General features: G+C 42.8%; 2 protein-coding genes across 2 annotated transcripts in view; one reads left to right on the top strand and one right to left on the bottom strand.

The window, feature by feature from the left end:
* Positions 1-7127, top strand: part of LOC115209178 (basic proline-rich protein-like) — a gene marked incomplete at its 3' end in the record, with an annotated part of 25397 nt that extends 18270 nt beyond the window's left edge. Inside the window, exons 4-8 of the mRNA XM_029777414.1 lie at positions 2070-2495; positions 3881-4026; positions 4869-5054; positions 6020-6235; positions 6506-7127. Coding sequence (XP_029633274.1) covers positions 2070-2495; positions 3881-4026; positions 4869-5054; positions 6020-6235; positions 6506-7127 — 1596 coding nt within the window. The remainder of the gene's footprint in view (positions 1-2069; positions 2496-3880; positions 4027-4868; positions 5055-6019; positions 6236-6505) is intronic.
* Positions 7128-13752: 6625 nt separating this feature from the next.
* LOC115209177 (putative golgin subfamily A member 6-like protein 19) lies at positions 13753-14478 on the bottom strand. Its single transcript, XM_029777413.1, has one exon. It carries the CDS (start codon positions 14476-14478, stop codon positions 13753-13755), a length of 726 nt encoding a protein of 241 aa, XP_029633273.1.
* Positions 14479-20000: the final 5522 nt, after the last annotated feature.

Raw genomic sequence — 20000 nt, 5'->3', positions numbered from 1 at the left:
TCATTTTTATTAAACACTTTAAGTATTACATCAGTTTTAAAATGTAAAGCAATCTTCAGCCACATACAGAATGAAACGATTGTACTACACTAACTTGGATATCCTTGTTGCTTATTTTGATTATAATCACCCCATTTGATTTATATGGATAATACCATACCAAATTCTGGTGCCTTTAACTTAAGTACCATATTCTAAATTTTGCTGAACTTATATATATATATATATATATAATCATTATCATCATCATTTAACGTCTGCTTTCCATGCTGGCATGGGTTAGATGGTTTGACAGTTATTTTGCTAAATTCTTCATTATTTTCAAAAGTTGATTAAAACAAATGCAATGTCTTTCAACAGAACTAGGATAACAAACTCAGTCGTTTCTCAACTCAGTCAACAGGCTTCCATCAATAAGAATTATTTTTTTTCTGTCTACCAAATCTACTAACAAGGCTCAGAATCATTTCCAGAGCTACAATAAAAGACACTTGACCAAGGTGGCATGCAATAGGACCAAAGTGAAAACCTTGTGGTTAAGAAGCAAACTTCTTGGCCACCAGCCATGCCATCCACTTTGGTTATTCTACCTCCAGACAATGACTATGGCACTGAACATATAACACATCTGAGTTTACTAATTAAGAAAACTGACAATCCAGTCACTATTATTGTCTACTCTCAAACTAACACAGACAACTCATTCTCTTCTCTTTGTCATGGGACAACACTCAGGGTGTCTTTTTCTTTCTCTGCAGGGTAGACATGTTGTTGAATATCTCATATTTTACAACAAGCCATGAATCAATTCGGGTTTATTTTTTTTTTTATTGTATTCTGACGGCCTAATTGGAACAATGATGGTGTTGTTCCATCCTTAATCCAATTCAAAGAAAACTGAAATATTAAAAAGTATAAAATACACCCAACTTTACATATTCCATGCAAATTTATTCTGAAAGACCAACAGAAAAAACAAAAATACAAACTGTTTTACTGAGTTAAGGCCGACACAGTTAAGTGCTTCCTCCTCCTCCTCCTCCTCTTCGTCATCAATGACGTTGTTGTCATCATTCTCATCATTGTCATCATTATCATCATTGTTGTCCATGAACATCATCATAATCATCACCTTATCATTGTCGTCATCATCATCATCATTAGCACCACTATCAATACCACTGTCACAATCACCCCCACTATTACCACCAACACCACCACCAATACCACCACAACCAATACCACCACCAACACCACCACCAATAACACCAACAACACCACCACCAATACCACCACCAATACCACCACCAATACCACCACCAATACCACCACTAACACCACCACCAATACCACCACCAATACCACCACCAATACCACCACCAACACCACCACCAACACCACCACAACCAATACCACCACCAACACCACCACCAACACCACCACCACCAACACCACCACCAACACCACCACCAACACCACCACCAACACCACCACCACCAATACCACCACCAACACCACCGCCACCAATACCATCACCAATACCACCACCAATACCACCACCAACACCACCAACAATAAAAACACCAACACCACCACCAATACCACCACCAATACCACCACCAATACCACCACCAATACCACCACCAACACCACCACCAACACCACCACCACCAACACCACCACCAATACCACCACCAATACCACCACCAATACCACCACCAATACCACCACCAACACCACCACCAATACCACCACCAATACCACCAGCAATACCACCACAACCAATACCACCACCAACACCACCACAACCAATACCACCACCAACACCACCACCAATACCACCCACCAATACCACACCACCAACCACCAAACCAATACCACCACACTACCACCACCAACACCACCACCAATACCACCACCAATACCACCACCAATACCACCACCAACACCACCACAACCAATACCACCACCAACACCACCACCAACACCACCACCACCAACACCACCACCACCAACACCACCACCAACCACCACCAATACCAACACCAATACCACCACCAACACCACCACCAATACCACCACCAATACCACCACCAATACCACCACAACCAATACCACCACCAACACCACCACCAACACCACCACAACCAATACCACCACCAACACCACCACCAATACCACCACAACCAATACCACCACCAACACCACCACCAATACCACCACCAATACCACCACCAATACCACCACCACCAATACCACCACCAACACCACCACCAACACCACCACCAACACCACCACCACCAATACCACCACCAATACCACCACCAATACCACCACCACCAATACCACCACCAACACAACCACCAACACCACCACCACCAATACCATCACCAATACCACCACCAATACCACCACCAACACCACCACCAACACCACCACCAACACCACCACCACCAATACCACCACCAATACCACCACCAATACCACCACCACCAATACCACCACCAACACCACCACCAACACCACACAACCAATACCACCACCAACACCACCACCAACACCACCACCAACACCACCACCAATACCATCACCAACACCACCACCAATACCACCACAACCAATACCACCACCAACACCACCACAACCAATACCACCACCAACACCACCACCAATACCACCACAACCAATACCACCACCAACACCACCACCAACACCACCACCAACACCACCACAACAAAACCACCACCAACACCACCACCAATACCACCACAACCAATACCACCACCAACACCACCACAACCAATACCACCACCAACACCACCACCAAAACCACCACAACCAATACCACCACCAACACCACCACCAATACCACCACCAATACCCCACCAATACCACCACCAATACCACCACAACCAATACCACCACCACAACAACACCACCCCACCACACCACCACAACCAATACCACCACCAACCACCACAACACCACCACCAACACCACCACCACCACCACACCACCAATACCACCACCAATACCACCACCAATACCACCACCAACACCACCACCAATACCACCACCAATACCACCACCAATACCACCACAACCAATACCACCACCAACACCACCACCAACACCACCACCAACACCACCACCAACACCACCACAACCAATACCACCACCAACACCACCACCAACACCACAACCACCAATACCACCACCAATACCATCACCAATACCACCACCAACACCACCACCAATACCACCACCAACACCACCACCAATACCACCACCAATACCACCACCAATACCATCACCAATACCACCACCAATACCACCACCAATACCACCACAACCAATACCACCACAAACACCACCACCAACACCAGCACCACCAATACCATCACCAATACCACCACCAATACCACCACCAACACCACCACCAACACCACCACCACCAATACCATCACCAATACCACCACCAATACCACCACCAACACCACCACCAACACCACCACCACCAATACCATCACCAATACCACCACCAATACCACCACCAACACCACCACCAACACCACCACCACCAATACCACCACCAATACCACCACCAATACCACCACCACCAATACCACCACCAACACCACCACCAACACCACCACCACCAATACCATCACCAATACCATCACCAATACCACCACCACCAATACCACCACCAACACCACCACCACACCACCACCACACCAATACCTCACCAATACCACCACCAATACCACACCAACAACCACCACCAACAACCACCACCACCAATACCACCACCAATACCCCACCAATACCACCACCAACACCACCACCAACCCACCACCAACACCACCACACACACCACCCACCACCAACACCACCATCGCCACCACCGCTGCCACCAATACCACCACCAACACCACCAACACCACCACCACCAATACCACCACCAACACCACCACCAACACCACCACCAATACCACCACCAACACCACCAACACCACCACCACCATACCACCACCACACCACCAACACCACCACCACCAATACCACCACCAACACCACCACCAACACCACCACCAACACCACCACCAACACCACCACCAACACCACCACCACCAACACCATCACCAACACCACCACAATACCACCACCATACCACCACCAATACCACCACCAATACCATCACAAACACCACCACCACCACCACCCACCAATACCACCACCAACACCACCACCAACACCACCACCAACACCACCACCAACCACCACCACCACCAATCCACCACCAATACCACCACCAAAACCACCACCAATACCACCACCAATACCACCACCACCACCATCCACCACCACCAACAACCACCCCAACACCCCCACCAACACCACCACACCAATACCACCACCAATACCACCACCAATACCATCACGAATACCACCACCAATGCCACCACCAACACCACCACCACCACCAACCACCACCAATACCATCACCAATACCACCACCAATACCACCACCACCAACACCACACCACCAACCCACCACCAATACCACCACCAACACCACCACCAACACCACCACCAACACCACCACCACCAATACCACCACCAATACCACCACCAATACCATCACCAATACCACCACCAATGCCACCACCAACACCACCACCAACACCACCACCACCAATACCATCACCAATACCACCACCAAAGCCACCACCAACACCACCACCACACACCACCACCACCAATACCATCACCAATACCACCACCAATGCCACCACCAACACCACACCCACCATACCATCACCACCAATACCACCACCAATGCCACCACCAAAACCACCACCAACACCACCACCAACACCACCACCAACACCACCACCAACACCACCACCACCACCAACACCACCACCAACACCACCACCAACACCACCACCAACACCACCACCACCACCACCACCACCAACACCACCACCAACACCACCACCAACACCACCACCACCAATACCACCACCAACACCACCACCACCAATACCATCACCAATACCACCACCAATACCACCACCAACACCACCAACAATACCACCACCAACACCACCACCAACACCAATACCACCACCAACACCACACCACCAACACCACCACAATACCACCACCAACACCCCACCCCAACACCACCAACAATACCACCACGAACACCACCACCATACCACCACCAATACCACCACCACACCACCACCAACACCACCAAATACCACCACCAATGCCAACCACCAATACCTACCACCACCAATACCACCACCAATACCACCACCAACACCACCACCAACACCACCACCACCAATACCACCACAAACACCACCACCAACACCACCACCAACACCACCACCACCAATACCACCACCAACACCACCACCAACACCACCACTACCAATACCATCACCAATACCACCACCAATACCACCACCAACACCACCAACAATACCACCACCAACACCACCAACACCAATACCACCAGCAACACCACCACCAATACCACCACCAATACCACCACCAATACCACCACCAATACCACCACCAATACCACCACCAATACCACCACCAATACCACCACCAACACCACCACCAACACCACCACCAACACCACCACCAACCCCACCACCAACACCACCAACAATACCACCACCAACAGCACCACCAATACCACCACCAATACCACCACCAACACCACCAACAATACCACCACCAATACCACCACCAATACCACCACCAACACAACCACCAATACCACCACCAATACCACCACCAACACAACCACCAATACCACCACCAATACCACCACCAATACCACCACCAATACCACCACCAACACCACCACCAACACCACCACCAACACCACCACCAACACCACCACAATACCACCACCAACACCACCACCAATACCACCACCAATACCACCACCAACACCACCAACAATACCACCACCAATACCACCACCAACACCACCACCAACACCACCACCAACACCACCACCACCAACACCACCACCAACACCACCACCAACACCACCACCAACACCACCACCAACACCACCACCAACACCACCACCAACACCACCACCAACACCACCACCAACACCACCACCAACACCACCACCAACACCACCACCAACACCACCACCAATACCACCACCAATACCACCACCAACACCACCACCATACCACCACCAATACCACCACCCCATACCCACCACCAATACCAACCACCACCAACACCACCACCAACACCAGCACCACCAACACCACCACCAACACCACCACCAACACCACCACCACCAACACCATCACAATACCACCACCAATACCACCACCAATACCACCACCAATACTACCACCAATACCATCACCAACACCACCACCAACACCACCACCACCAATACCACCACCAACACCACCACCAACACCACCACCAACACCACCACCAACACACCACCACCAACACCACCACCAATACCACCACCAACACCACCACCAATACCACCACCAATACCACCACCAATACCACCACCAACACCACCACCAACACCACCACCAACACCACCACCACCAATACCACCACCAATACCACCACCAATACCATCACGAATACCACCACCAATGCCACCACCAACACCACCACCAACACCACCACCACCAATACCATCACCAATACCACCACCAATACCACCACCAACACCACCACCAACACCACCACCAATACCACCACCAACACCACCACCAACACCACCACCAACACCACCACCAACACCACCACCACCAATACCACCACCAATACCACCACCAATACCATCACCAATACCACCACCAATGCCACCACCAACACCACCACCAACACCACCACCACCAATACCATCACCAATACCACCACCAATGCCACCACCAACACCACCACCAATACCATCACCAATACCACCACCAATGCCACCACCAACACCACCACCAACACCACCAACAATACCACCACCACCAATACCATCACCAATACCACCACCAATACCACCACCAACACCACCACCAACACCACCACCAACACCACCACCACCAATACCACCACCAACACCACCACCAACACCACCAACAATACCACCACCACCAATACCATCACCAATACCACCACCATACCACCACCAACACCACCACCAACACCACCACCACCAATACCACCACCAACACCACCACCAACACCACCACCAACACCACCACCACCAATACCACCACCAACACCACCACCACCAATACCATCACCAATACCACCACCAATACCACCACCAACACCACCAACAATACCACCACCAACACCACCACCACCAATACCACCACCAACACCACCACCAACACCACCAACAATACCACCACCAACACCACCACCAACACCACCAACAATACCACCACGAACACCACCACCAATACCACCACCAATACCACCACCAACACCACCACCAACACCACCAACAATACCACCACCAATGCCACCACCAATACCACCACCAATACCACCACCAATACCACCACCAATACCACCACCAACAACACCACCAACACCACCACCACCAATACCACCACAAACACCACCACCAACACCACCACCAACATCACCACCACCAATACCACCACCAACACCACCACCAACACCACCACTACCAATACCATCACCAATACCACCACCAATACCACCACCAACACCACCAACAATACCACCACCAACACCACCACCACCAACACCACCACCAACACCACCAACAATACCACCACCATACCACCACCAATACCACCACCAATACCACCACCAATACCACCACCAACACCACCAACAATACCACCAACAATACCACCACCAATACCACCACCAATACCACCACCAATACCACCACCAACACCACCACCAACACCACCACCACCAATACCATCACCAATACCACCACCAATACCACCACCAACACCACCAACAATACCACCACCAACACCACTACCACCAATACCACCACCAACACCACCAAGAATACCACCACCAATACCACCACCAATACCACCACCAATACCACCACCAACACCACTACCACAATACCACCACCAACACCACCAAGAATACCACCACCAATACCACCACCAATACCACCACCAATACCACCACCAATACCACCACCAACACCACCAACAATACCACCACCAATACCACCACCAATACCACCACCAATACCACCACCAATACCACCACCAATACCACCACCAATACCACCACCAACACCACCACCAATACCATCACCAATACCACCACCAATACCACCACCAATACCATCACCAATACCACCACCAACACCACCACCAACACCACCACCACCAATACCATCACCAATACCACCACCAATACCACCACCAACACCACCACCAATACCATCACCAATACCATCACCAATACCACCACCAACACCACTAGCAACACACCCACCACCACCACCACTGCCACTACTAACAACATGGTTATTAGCGCAAGACATTTCTAAAGTTCAGCATGTGACTCCAGTGACTTGGTTTTGCAGAATTTCCACAAAGAATCTTTGTTTCTTTCTTGGGGAGTCATTCTTTCTTTTAAGCGAGAGAAATTCCAAGAATGGAAATAAAGAATAAATTATACATTTGTACATACAGGTACACATGTACCTACATATGTACATACATACACACATACATACATGCATACATACATATATATATATATGTACATACATACATTCATATGTACATATATGTATATATATAAAAATTATATATATATACATATATAACTATATGTGTGTATATACTAATGCATACACATACCTGCATATAAACAAATAAGAAAATACTATACACACACATATGAAGATACCCATACACATACTCATCTATATGTAAATGTGTATTTCTTTATATATATACACATACACACGCACACACACATATACATATGGTTGACTACATGTGTGTATGTGTGTGTATATATATATATATATATATATATATATATATATCTATATATATATATATATATATATATACATACACACACACACACACACACACACACACATATATATATATATATACATATTCCAGGTGCACATTTTGCTTTCAAGAAGTCCTTTTAATCAGGAACTCAGGTGTAACAAAATGAAAACATTTCACCTACATTATATGACACAAAAATATTTTGTGAGTTTTTTGTTAGATTACAGTTAGTTATGAGCCGTTTCCATGGAAACTTACAGGTTAAGGAATAAAATCAGGAACAGTTGTAGAATAAAATCCAAAAATAAATGATGAAATTTTCAAAAAATTGGCAGGTAAATATATTTATTGGTAATTTTATTTTTTTGTTCATAAATGTATTGAAACTGGTTCTAACCAGAGTCTTGGTGGATGTAGGGGGTGGGGAGGGGGCAGTAACGAAATGGAGAATTATTAAAGAACTCGAATGTTATGAGTTGTTTGACGGATAACTTTGGAAGTCTACTTTTGCTACAGTGGATGATATCAGGAATTATAGCAGACATCATCGGTGGTGGCAGTGGCAGCAGTGTCGTCATCATTCTCGTCATCATCATCATCATTTTAACATCCCCTTTTCCATGCTTGCATGGATGGAATGGAGTTGCTCTTCAACCAGTTGCTGTTACTGTTGCGAAACTTCATCTGTTTCCAAACAAGGTAAAGCCACATTTTAGCATAAAATTGAAAATGAACAACACTGCTCGTATGACAGTGACACTCATATACAACTCTATCACATGATGACAAGATAAAAAGACAGAAACGTACACACAAATACACCATACATACTTGTGTAGCATTCACAACTCATTGCCTGCCACCAAGCCCACCAAGATGTGCACTCATCTTGCACATCTTATGTCAACTCCGTCTCTGTGTCTCTCTGTATGTCTCTTCTACTTTTCCTCCCCCTCTCTCTGTATGATGTAAGACCTGGCCAAAGAGAGCTGTTGACCAACAAACCAACCAATATTTATTTCAGTCATTATAATAAAAAAATGATAAAATAAAATAAAATAAACAAAAAAATATAGAGAATTCATCAAAAATTTAAAATGTCAAAAATAATGAAAATAAAAAATGCATTTACTGTGTATATTCTTTGAACATTTCAAAAAGTTGGATATTTATAGAACAAAACAGCATCTCATTAAAAAAAACCTTGTAAATATTGAATGTGACACAAGATCTTTAATGATTTGTCACAAGACTAGGTTCTTCATTTATTTTTATATTTGGCAACCATAAATGATTTCTTCTGAGTTCTTCTGACAACAGCAGAACATGTCAACAACCTGGATTATTTGTTAACTTTTGTTTTACTGATACTAATTAACTAAAGTCTCTATATCGTTACCAACTATTTGTAGTCATAAAGGTAAGAGAAATAACCTACAAACGAAATAAAAACTTCATTAACGGAAAGAGAGATCGTTGTTATACCGTCAAGAATTTTAAGGGTATAAAACCTAAATGCATTTCTTATTTCTTTATTGCCCACAAGGGGCTAAACACAGAAGGGACAAACAAGGACAGACAAAGGGATTAAGTTGATTACATCAACCCCAGTGCGTAACTGGTATTTAATTTATTGACCCTGAAAGGATGAAAGGCAAAGTCGACCTAAATGCATTTCTACAGTGGCTCACAGCCTCTCCTTTCATCATTATCATCATTATCATTGGCATCATCATCATCGTCGTCATTGTTGCAATCATTGTCATCAGTGTTGTCATCATTTTCATCAGCATCATCACTGTCTCATCATTTTCATTGACATGATGAGGACGATAGTGATGATCATCAGCATCGTTGTCATCGTCATTGCAATGATTGTCATTGCTGTTGTCATCATCATTAATATCATCATCATCATTTAAATGTCTTCTTTTCTTTGTATGCAAGGGTCAGAAGGATTTTGTTGGAGATGTTCTACAGCAGGATGCACTTCCTGTCACCAACCTTCATCTATTTCCAAATAAGATAACATTTCTTCATGGCCAGGCTTGCCTTGTAAAGCCATTTCAGCCATCATCTTAAACCATTTAATACTAATCCATCTGAGACCACCCCTGTTTATATGATACCATCATATTTCCGGACACACAAAGGGATTAAGTCGATTACACCAACCCCAGTGCATAACTGGTACTTATTTAATCAACTCCGAAAGGATGAAAGGCAAAGTTGACCTCGGTGGAATTTGAACTCAGAACATAGCGGCAGAGAAAATACCGCTAAGCATTTTGCCCGGCATGCTAACGTTTCTGCCAGCTTCCGCCTTTCCTATGATGCTTCTGCCAATTTATATGATTACATGATGCCACCTGCCTATTTTAAAGTGTTGTAATTTAAAACCTTCTTTGTAAATTCCATGTTAATTTATATTTCATCTACCAACCTAACGGTGACAGTTATTTTGCTAAATTCTTCATTATTTTCAAAATAGATTAAAACAAACACAGTGTCTTTTCAACAGAACTATGATAACAAAAGTATCATTTGTCAGCTCAGTAATTTGAGATGAATGTTTCAGCCATGGACACAATGCAATGAAGCTGGTAGGATACGAACTGCACTTCATAGCACATCTGAAGTTCCTCGTAGTACATATTATGCTCCTCATAGTACATCATAAGTTCCTCATAGCAAATCTTATATTCCATATAGTACATCTTATGCTCCTCATAGCACATCTTATGCTCCTCATAGTACATCTTAAGTTCCTCATAGCACATCTTAAGTTCCTCATAGAATATCTTAAGCTCCTAATAGCACATCTTAAGTTCCTCATAGTACATCTTGTGCTGCTCATAGCACATATTATGCTCCTCATAGTACATCATAAGTTCCTCATAGCATATCTTATGTTCCACATAGTACATCTTATACTCCTCATAGCACATCTTATGCTCCACATAGCACATCTTATGCTCCTCGTAGCACATCTTAAGTTCCTTGTAGCACATCTTTTGCTCCTCATAGCACATCTTAATTTCCTCGTAGTAGATCTTATGCTCCTCATAGCACATCTTATGCTCCTCGTAGTACATCTTATGCTCCACATAGCACATCTTAAGTTCCTTGTAGCACATCTTTTGCTCCTCATAGCACATCTTAATTTCCTCGTAGTACATCTTATACTCCTCATAGCACATCTTATGCTCCACATAGCACATCTTATGCTCCACATAGCACATCTTAAGCTCCTCGTAGCACATCTTAAGTTCCTTTTAGCACATCTTATGCTCCTCATAGCACATCTTAATTTCCTCGTAGTACATCTTATGCTCCTCATAGCACATCTTATGCTCCTCGTAGTACATCTTATGCTCCTCGTAGCACATCTTAAGTTCCTCGTAGCATATCTTAAGTTCCTCATAGTACATCTTAAGCTCCTCATAGTACATCTTAAGCTCCTCATAGTAATCTTATGCTCCTCATAGCACATCTTAAGCTCCTCATAGCACATCTTATGTTCCTCGTAGCACATCTTAAGTTCCTCATAGTACATCTTAAGTTCCTCATAGTACATCTAAAGTTCCTCGTAGTACATCTTATGCTCCTCATAGTACATCTTATGCTACTCGTAGCACATCTTGCATTCCTCGTAGCACATCTTAAGTTCCTCATAGTACATCTTAAGTTCCTCATAGTACATCTTAAGTTCCTCGTAGTACATCTTATGCTCCTCATAGTACATCTAAAGCTCCTCATAGTACATCTTATGCTCCTCATAGTACATCTTAAGTTCCTCGTAGTACATCTTAAGTTCCTCGTAGTACATCTAAAGTTCCTCATAGTACATCTTATGCTCCTCATAGCACATGTTAAGTTCCTCGTAGCACATCTTAAGCTCCTCATAGCACATCTTAAGTTCCTCATAGCACATATTATGCTCCTCATAGCGCATCTTGTGCTCCTCGTAGCACATCTAAAGCTCCTCATAGTACATCTTAAGTTCCGCATAGTACACCTTATGCTCCTCATAGCACATCTTATGCTCCTCATAGCACATCTTATGTTCCTCATAGTACATCTTGTGTTGCTCATAGCACACCTTAAGTTCCTTGTAGCACACCTTAAGTTCCTCATAGTACATCTTATGTTCCTCAAAGCCCATCTTATGCTCCTCATAGCACATCTTATGCTCCTCGTAGCACATCTTAGGTTCCTCATAGAATATCTTAAGCTCCTAATAGCACATCTTAAGTTCCTCATAGTACATCTTAAGCTCCTCATAATACATCTTGTGTTCCTCATAGCACATCTTATGTTCCTCGTAGCACATCGTATGCTCCTCATAGTACATCTTATGCTCCTCATAGTGCATTTTGTGCTCCTCGTAGCACATCTTTAGCTTCTCATAGTACTTCTTTTGCTCCTCGTAGCACATCTTAAGTTCCTCATAGTACATCTTAAGTTTCTCATAGTACATCTTAAGTTCCTCATAGTACATCTTCTACTCCTCATAGTACATCTTATGTTCCTCATAGTACATCTTATGTTCCTCATAGTACATCTTATGTTCCTCGTTACACAACTTATGCTCCTCAAAGTTCATCTTGTGCTCCTCATAGCACATCTTAAGTTCCTCATAGCACATCTTATGCTCCTCATAGCTCATCTTAAGTTCCTCATAGTACATCTAAAGCTCCTCATAGCACATCTTATGTTCCTCATAGCACATCTTATGCTCCTCGTAGCACATCTTATGTTCCTCGTAACATATCTTATGCACCTCATAGTACATCTTATACTCCTCATAGCACATTTTATGCTCCTCATAGTTTATCTTATGTTCCTCATAGCTCATCTTAAGTTCCTCATAGTACATCTTGTGTTCCTCATAGCACATCTTATCTTCCTCATAGCACATCTTATGCTCCTCATAGCACATCTTATGCTCCTCGTAGCACATCTTATGCTCCTCATAGCACATCTTATCTTCCTCATAGTACATCTTATGTTCCTCATAGTACATCTTATGCTCATAGTAAATCTTAAGTTCCTCATAGCACATCTTATGCTCCTCATAGCACATCTTATTTTCCTCATAGTACATCTTATGCTCATAGCACATCTTATGTTCCTCATAGTACATCTTGTGCTCCTCATAGCACATCTTACGTTCCTCGTAGCACATCTTATGCTCCTCGTAGCATATCTTATGCTCCTCATAGCACATCTTATTTTCCTCATAGTACATCTTATGCTCATAGCACATCTTATGTTCCTCATAGTACATCTTATGCTCGACATAGCACATCTTATGTTCCTCGTAGCATATCTTATGCACCTCATAGTACATCTTATGCTCCTCATAGCACATCTTATGCTGCTCATAGCTCATCTTAAGTTCCTCATAGTACATCTTATGCTCCTAATAGCACATCTTATGTTCCTCGCAGCACATCTTATGCTCCTCATAGCACATCTTATGCTCCTCATAGCACATCTTATGCTCCTCATAGCACATCTTAAGCTCCTCATAGCTCATCTTAAGTTCCTCATAGTATATCTATCTGTGATCTGTTTTTATGGCTATTTATATCATATCGATTAATAATCAAAAACTGAGCTACATATTCAACCTATTGGTCTGAGAACCCCTCAAAAGCACTCAAATGGAACCAAAATTTGAACTGATTGAGAATGAGAAATGAGTTTGTGTGATATTGATGCGTTTCTTTAGTGAAATCCGTTTAACCAGGAATCGTTATTTTGCTGGTTCTACTGTACCACGTATGTTATTCCGTCATTGATTGCTTTGGTGAAAAGAATGAGTTTTTTTGTTTCTTTTTTTCTGCAGACTGCAATTGCGAAAGATTTCTTAATAACTGTTAACAGGTTAATAACTTTTGAGTACAACATTTCCTGTGACTTGTTGCTAAGTGAATTTAAAAAGTTTCTCAGCATCAAGCAGACGAAGTTAATCAAAGAAGGAGCCAAAGTGTTGATAATTTGGGAGATCAGAACAAGATATTTGAAATATATACATTACAGCTAGCGCTGTTGCACATTACCAATATTGTACACATTGGTATTTTAATCTAAGGCTGTTCAAAGTGTGTCTATTGAAGTACACACACACACACACACACACACACACACACACACATGCATGCACACTCTCACACACGCAAACACACACACACATATATATGTGTGTGTGTATGTATGTATGTATGTATGTATATGTATGTGTTATAGTCAACCAATTTAAAATGTTTCATGCAAAAGACATTTTTTTTAGAAAGAAAAATCAAGTTAAAAACCTAAACACAATTGTTTTGTAGCTTTTGAAATTGAAATTACTGAAGAAAATAGAAATATTTTTTGATGATTTCTGAGAAAAGGAGGGAATTACAACTGAGTGAAACATTTTGCTATTCCCTATTCATTGTCCTTTGTATGCCTTGTCTACAAAGCTTTAATGCTTTGTTTACTCTATTTACGTTGAAATCCATTGTTTTGTATCAGTCTTGAAAATAATAAAGAATATGCCAAAATATCTTTGCTGTTTCTAAGCTTGTGTTTGGAACATAAATTAACAGGAAATCTTGATGGAGTGGTTTAATTAAGATTCCTTTAAGACAGGAAGTCTGTATTATAGGACCAGGAATGATTTCAGAAGGATTGGAGTCAAAAGAATCAAATGTTTTCTAATGACCAAAGAGAAGATGAAAATGTTATGAGCAGCAGAAGGATTCTCTTCAAACTATTCATTTTCTTTGTGTATAGTTCCAGATACTCCGTAAAGAGGCAATACATTTGGCTGATCTACTTCCTGAGGGATGGTCACTTACCGTTCAGATTTCTTTTACATCATCATCGTTTAGTGTCTGCTTTCAATGCTGGCATGGGTTGGACGGTGCAACTGGGGTCTGGGAAGCCGGAAGGCTGCACCAGGCCCAGTCTGATCTGGCAATGTTTCTACGGCTGGATGCCCTTCCTAACGCCAACCACTCCATGAGTGTAGTGGGTGCTTTTTACGTGCCACCGGCACAGGTGCCAGACGAGGCTGGCAAACGGCCACGATTGGATGGTGTTTTTTACGTGCCACTGGCAGAAAAGACAAAAGATTTACTGAAAATATAAACATCATCACAGAAACACTATCATCTTGATGTATTCTCCAGCAAAAGTGTAATTTATCAATGATAATAGAGTCAGTTGTTCGTGTATTTGGTGGTCCATGATGAAGTCAGGTTGTCGTTGAGATGATTAAGGTACATGGGACTTGAGTTACTCAAAGGAACTCAAGTATCCAAGAAAAAGGGAACAGAATGAGATGATTTCTTGTAATCTTGCCAGTCTTTGACCAAGTACCTCTTCTACTGCTGCACCTCTAACATCACAGTTTTATTAATTAAAAGTTAATTAAAATTAGGTAGGTATGTATGGATGGATGGATGGATGTGATGTGATGTGATTGGCGGAATGACTCTTCTGTTCAGAAGTTGAGATGGATCACATTTAAATTTCACCTTTATTCTCTTTTACTTTTCTTTTACTTGTTTCAGTCATTTGACTGTGGCCATGCTGGAGCACAACTAAATTTTTCCCATTCACACAAGGCACCAACATCATCATCATCATCATCATCGTTGCATTTGTTGTCATTGTTATCATTGTCCACTTTTCCATGTTTGCGTGGGATCAGAGAGAATTTGTTAAGGCAGATCTTCAAGGACCAGACGATGCCCTTCCAGTCACCAACCCCTGCTCCTGTTTCCAAGCAAGTTAATGTTTCCCCATGATCAGACATGTTTTTCATGGAAGACTCGAAATGAACAACATGGGTTGTAAAACGATAGTGCCCCTTTGTAACCCCCATGTGATATCAAGATGAACACATACACACATGCACGCACATGTGCATGCACACACACACATTCATGCATATATAACATACATGCACACACATTCATACATACATAGTATATATGCATATACACACACATGCACACGCACACACACCTAAGCTTCTTTCAGTTTCCCTCTACCAAATCCACTCACAAGGCTTTGGTCAGCCTTGGGCTATAGAAGAAAACACTTTCCCCACAGTGCCATGCAGTGGGATTGAACTTAAAACCGCATGGTTGAGAAACAAGCTTCTTAACCACACAGCCACTCCTGCACCTCATGTATTTAACAACTGCAGTTGATGATGGCCTGAATAATGGATTAACTCAAATAGTTCCATTGTGCTGGTTCCACTGCCATTTTAAATGATGCTTCTAATAATGTTGAATGAGATTTACTGGCATAAATTCCTCGACTTAAACTGGTGACAGCCATAATCATTTCCAAGCAAAGAATGCCAACATTGAAAAGATATCCATCCTCTTTCTCTTTTCTCCATAAACAAGAAGATAAAACAACTCTGGAATTGTGATAAGCTAAAGCTACACAGAAATGGTAAAGTTAATTTCTTGGTTGAACCAGTCCATTTCACTTAGTCTTTCATATCTGGAATTTCTTTCCATATTCAATAACCGTGACAAAAATGGGTTCTGCTTGACTGACTTTTGTGTTATACACAGTCTGAAGATGAAGTCTTTGATGATGACCCAATGATCCAAGGGTTATGCTCCATGAATAGATTGTTCTACATTTTTGTTATATGGGTTTCTAGAGAAGTGGGGTGGGAATACATTGTCTAAAGCTTCATTAGGGTTTCTTTTTTTTTCTTTTTGCATTTTTAGTGTATGCAGATAGAATATTGATTCCACACCATTGATAGAAGAACACAAACCATTCCTGCTATTCCTGCTTTGGGTGTTTAGCTTGAAACCAAAGTGACTCAGTGAATTATGACTCATTTTAATATAGAAATATATAACAACTTTTTGCACAACAATCTCCCAATGTCTTCCATTAGTGAACAGCATATGCAAATTATTTTCTGCTGGCTGCTTGTGAGTCCGTGCACTTTCTGGCTGGTTTGTTGGCGCCTAACCCAGCAAAACACCTTTATGCTTTGGTAGTTGAAGTGAGTGGTGAAATCCTACAATGCGGGAGAGACAGTCTTTGTGAAATTGTGAAACGAGCTCAATGTAATTAAACAACAGAAACACTAATTGAATGTTTGATCTGTTTACTGTATGTATGTAGCAGCAGCTCCGTTGGTCTGCAGACGAGGGACTCGTTAAAATCTCTATCACAAAGATTACAGATTACAGATGGCCTACGTCTATTAATGATGTTGTGGATTGTAATGATAACAATGAGGAATAATGATGATCACAATGGTGATGATGATGATGATGATGATGAGGATGATGAGGATGACGACGACAATGGTGATGATGATGATGATGATGACGACAATGGTGATAACGATGATGATCATGATGATGGTGGTGGTGGTGGTGGTGGCAGCAGTGGTGTGGTGACATTGATGATGATGATGATGATGACGACAACAATGGTGATGATGATGATGGTGGTGGTGGTGGTGGTGGTAGTGGTGGTGGTGGTGGTGTTGTTGTTGTTGTTGGTGGTGGTGGTGTGGTGACATTGATGATGATGATGATGATGATGACAACAACTTAATGAAAGAAACCAACATTTGAAATATTCGTTAATGATAGAATGCTCAAAACAGTGATTACAAACGCTAATGAAATATTCTCAATTAAAACAGTCCTGTTAATTTCCTACCATTCATCTGACATTTTTGCTTTTAAAACACATTTCCAAAATAAAAGAAAAAACTCGAAACGGTCACCGATTTTTGGTAAGTTGCATTCGGGAAGAATTGAGAAGAAGAAACTAATGGAAAAAAAAAAAAAAGAACCTGATGGATTTGATTGGTTTTATCATGTCTTTTCTTTTTTGTAGTTTTGTTTGTCCATATTTGTTTGTCTTTCATAGATTTTATTGTAAAAGTATTTCCATCTTCAGCCTCCGTTTTCCTCTTCCTTTCTGGCTGCCATTCTTTGAATGTTTCCAACGAAACCCAACCAAATTATCTTCTATGGATTCGTTTACCTTTTTCGTCTCTTACCTGTTTCAGTCATTAGAGTGTGGCCATGCTGGGGCAGTGCCAAGGAGAAGTCTTAGTCAAATGAATTGCCTCCAGCACTTTTTACTTCTTCTTTCAAGCTTGGTACTTGTTCTATCGGTCTCTTTTGCTGAACTGCTAAGTCACAGGGGTGTAAACACATCAACACCAGTTCTCAAATGGCGGTGGTGGTGGTGGTGGGGGCAAACACAGACACAAAGGCACATACACATACACACATACATACGATGGGCTTCTTTCAGTTTCCATCTACCAAACCCACTCACAAGGTCTTGGTCGGCCCGAGGCTATAGTAGAAGACACATGCCTAAGGTGCCATGCAGTGGGACTGAACCTGGAGCCATGTGGTTGGGAAGCAAGCGTCTTACCCTACAGCCATTCCTGGAAGTTGTTTATGTTGTTAGTATTTTCTATTTGTTTTTAAAATGTAACTAAAAATAAATAAGAACTAAAAGTAAAAAGAAATCTCTCTCTATTTATAATAAAAGCTGACATGAATAGTGTTGGTTGCTTGGCTGGTGGATTTCACCAGTTGTGCTTTCGATGATATTGAGAGAGGATGAGAGAGAGTAAAGGAGAGATACAGAGAGACTTAACATGAGAGGTGCAAGATGAGTGCATATACTAGGCTTGATGGCATGCAATGAGTAAAAGAATGCTATGCACCCACACACTCAGAGTGAGAGAGACAGTCATTGACATAGAGGAGGGAGAGTAAATGACAGAGTAGTTATAGGAGAAATTAGCTTTTTTATTAAATTTTTTTTTACTATTTTAAGGTAATAAGTTATTTTCTTTAGAAAATTAGCATCCATTTAAGTGTGGCTGTGTGGTAAGAAGTTTGTTTCCCAGCCACATGGTTC

This window comes from Octopus sinensis, linkage group LG3, assembly GCF_006345805.1.
Source record: "Octopus sinensis linkage group LG3, ASM634580v1, whole genome shotgun sequence".
NCBI classification, from domain to species: Eukaryota; Metazoa; Mollusca; class Cephalopoda; order Octopoda; family Octopodidae; genus Octopus; species Octopus sinensis.
Note: the sequence above shows the minus strand (reverse complement) of the source record. Positions and strands in the feature narration are given on the sequence as shown.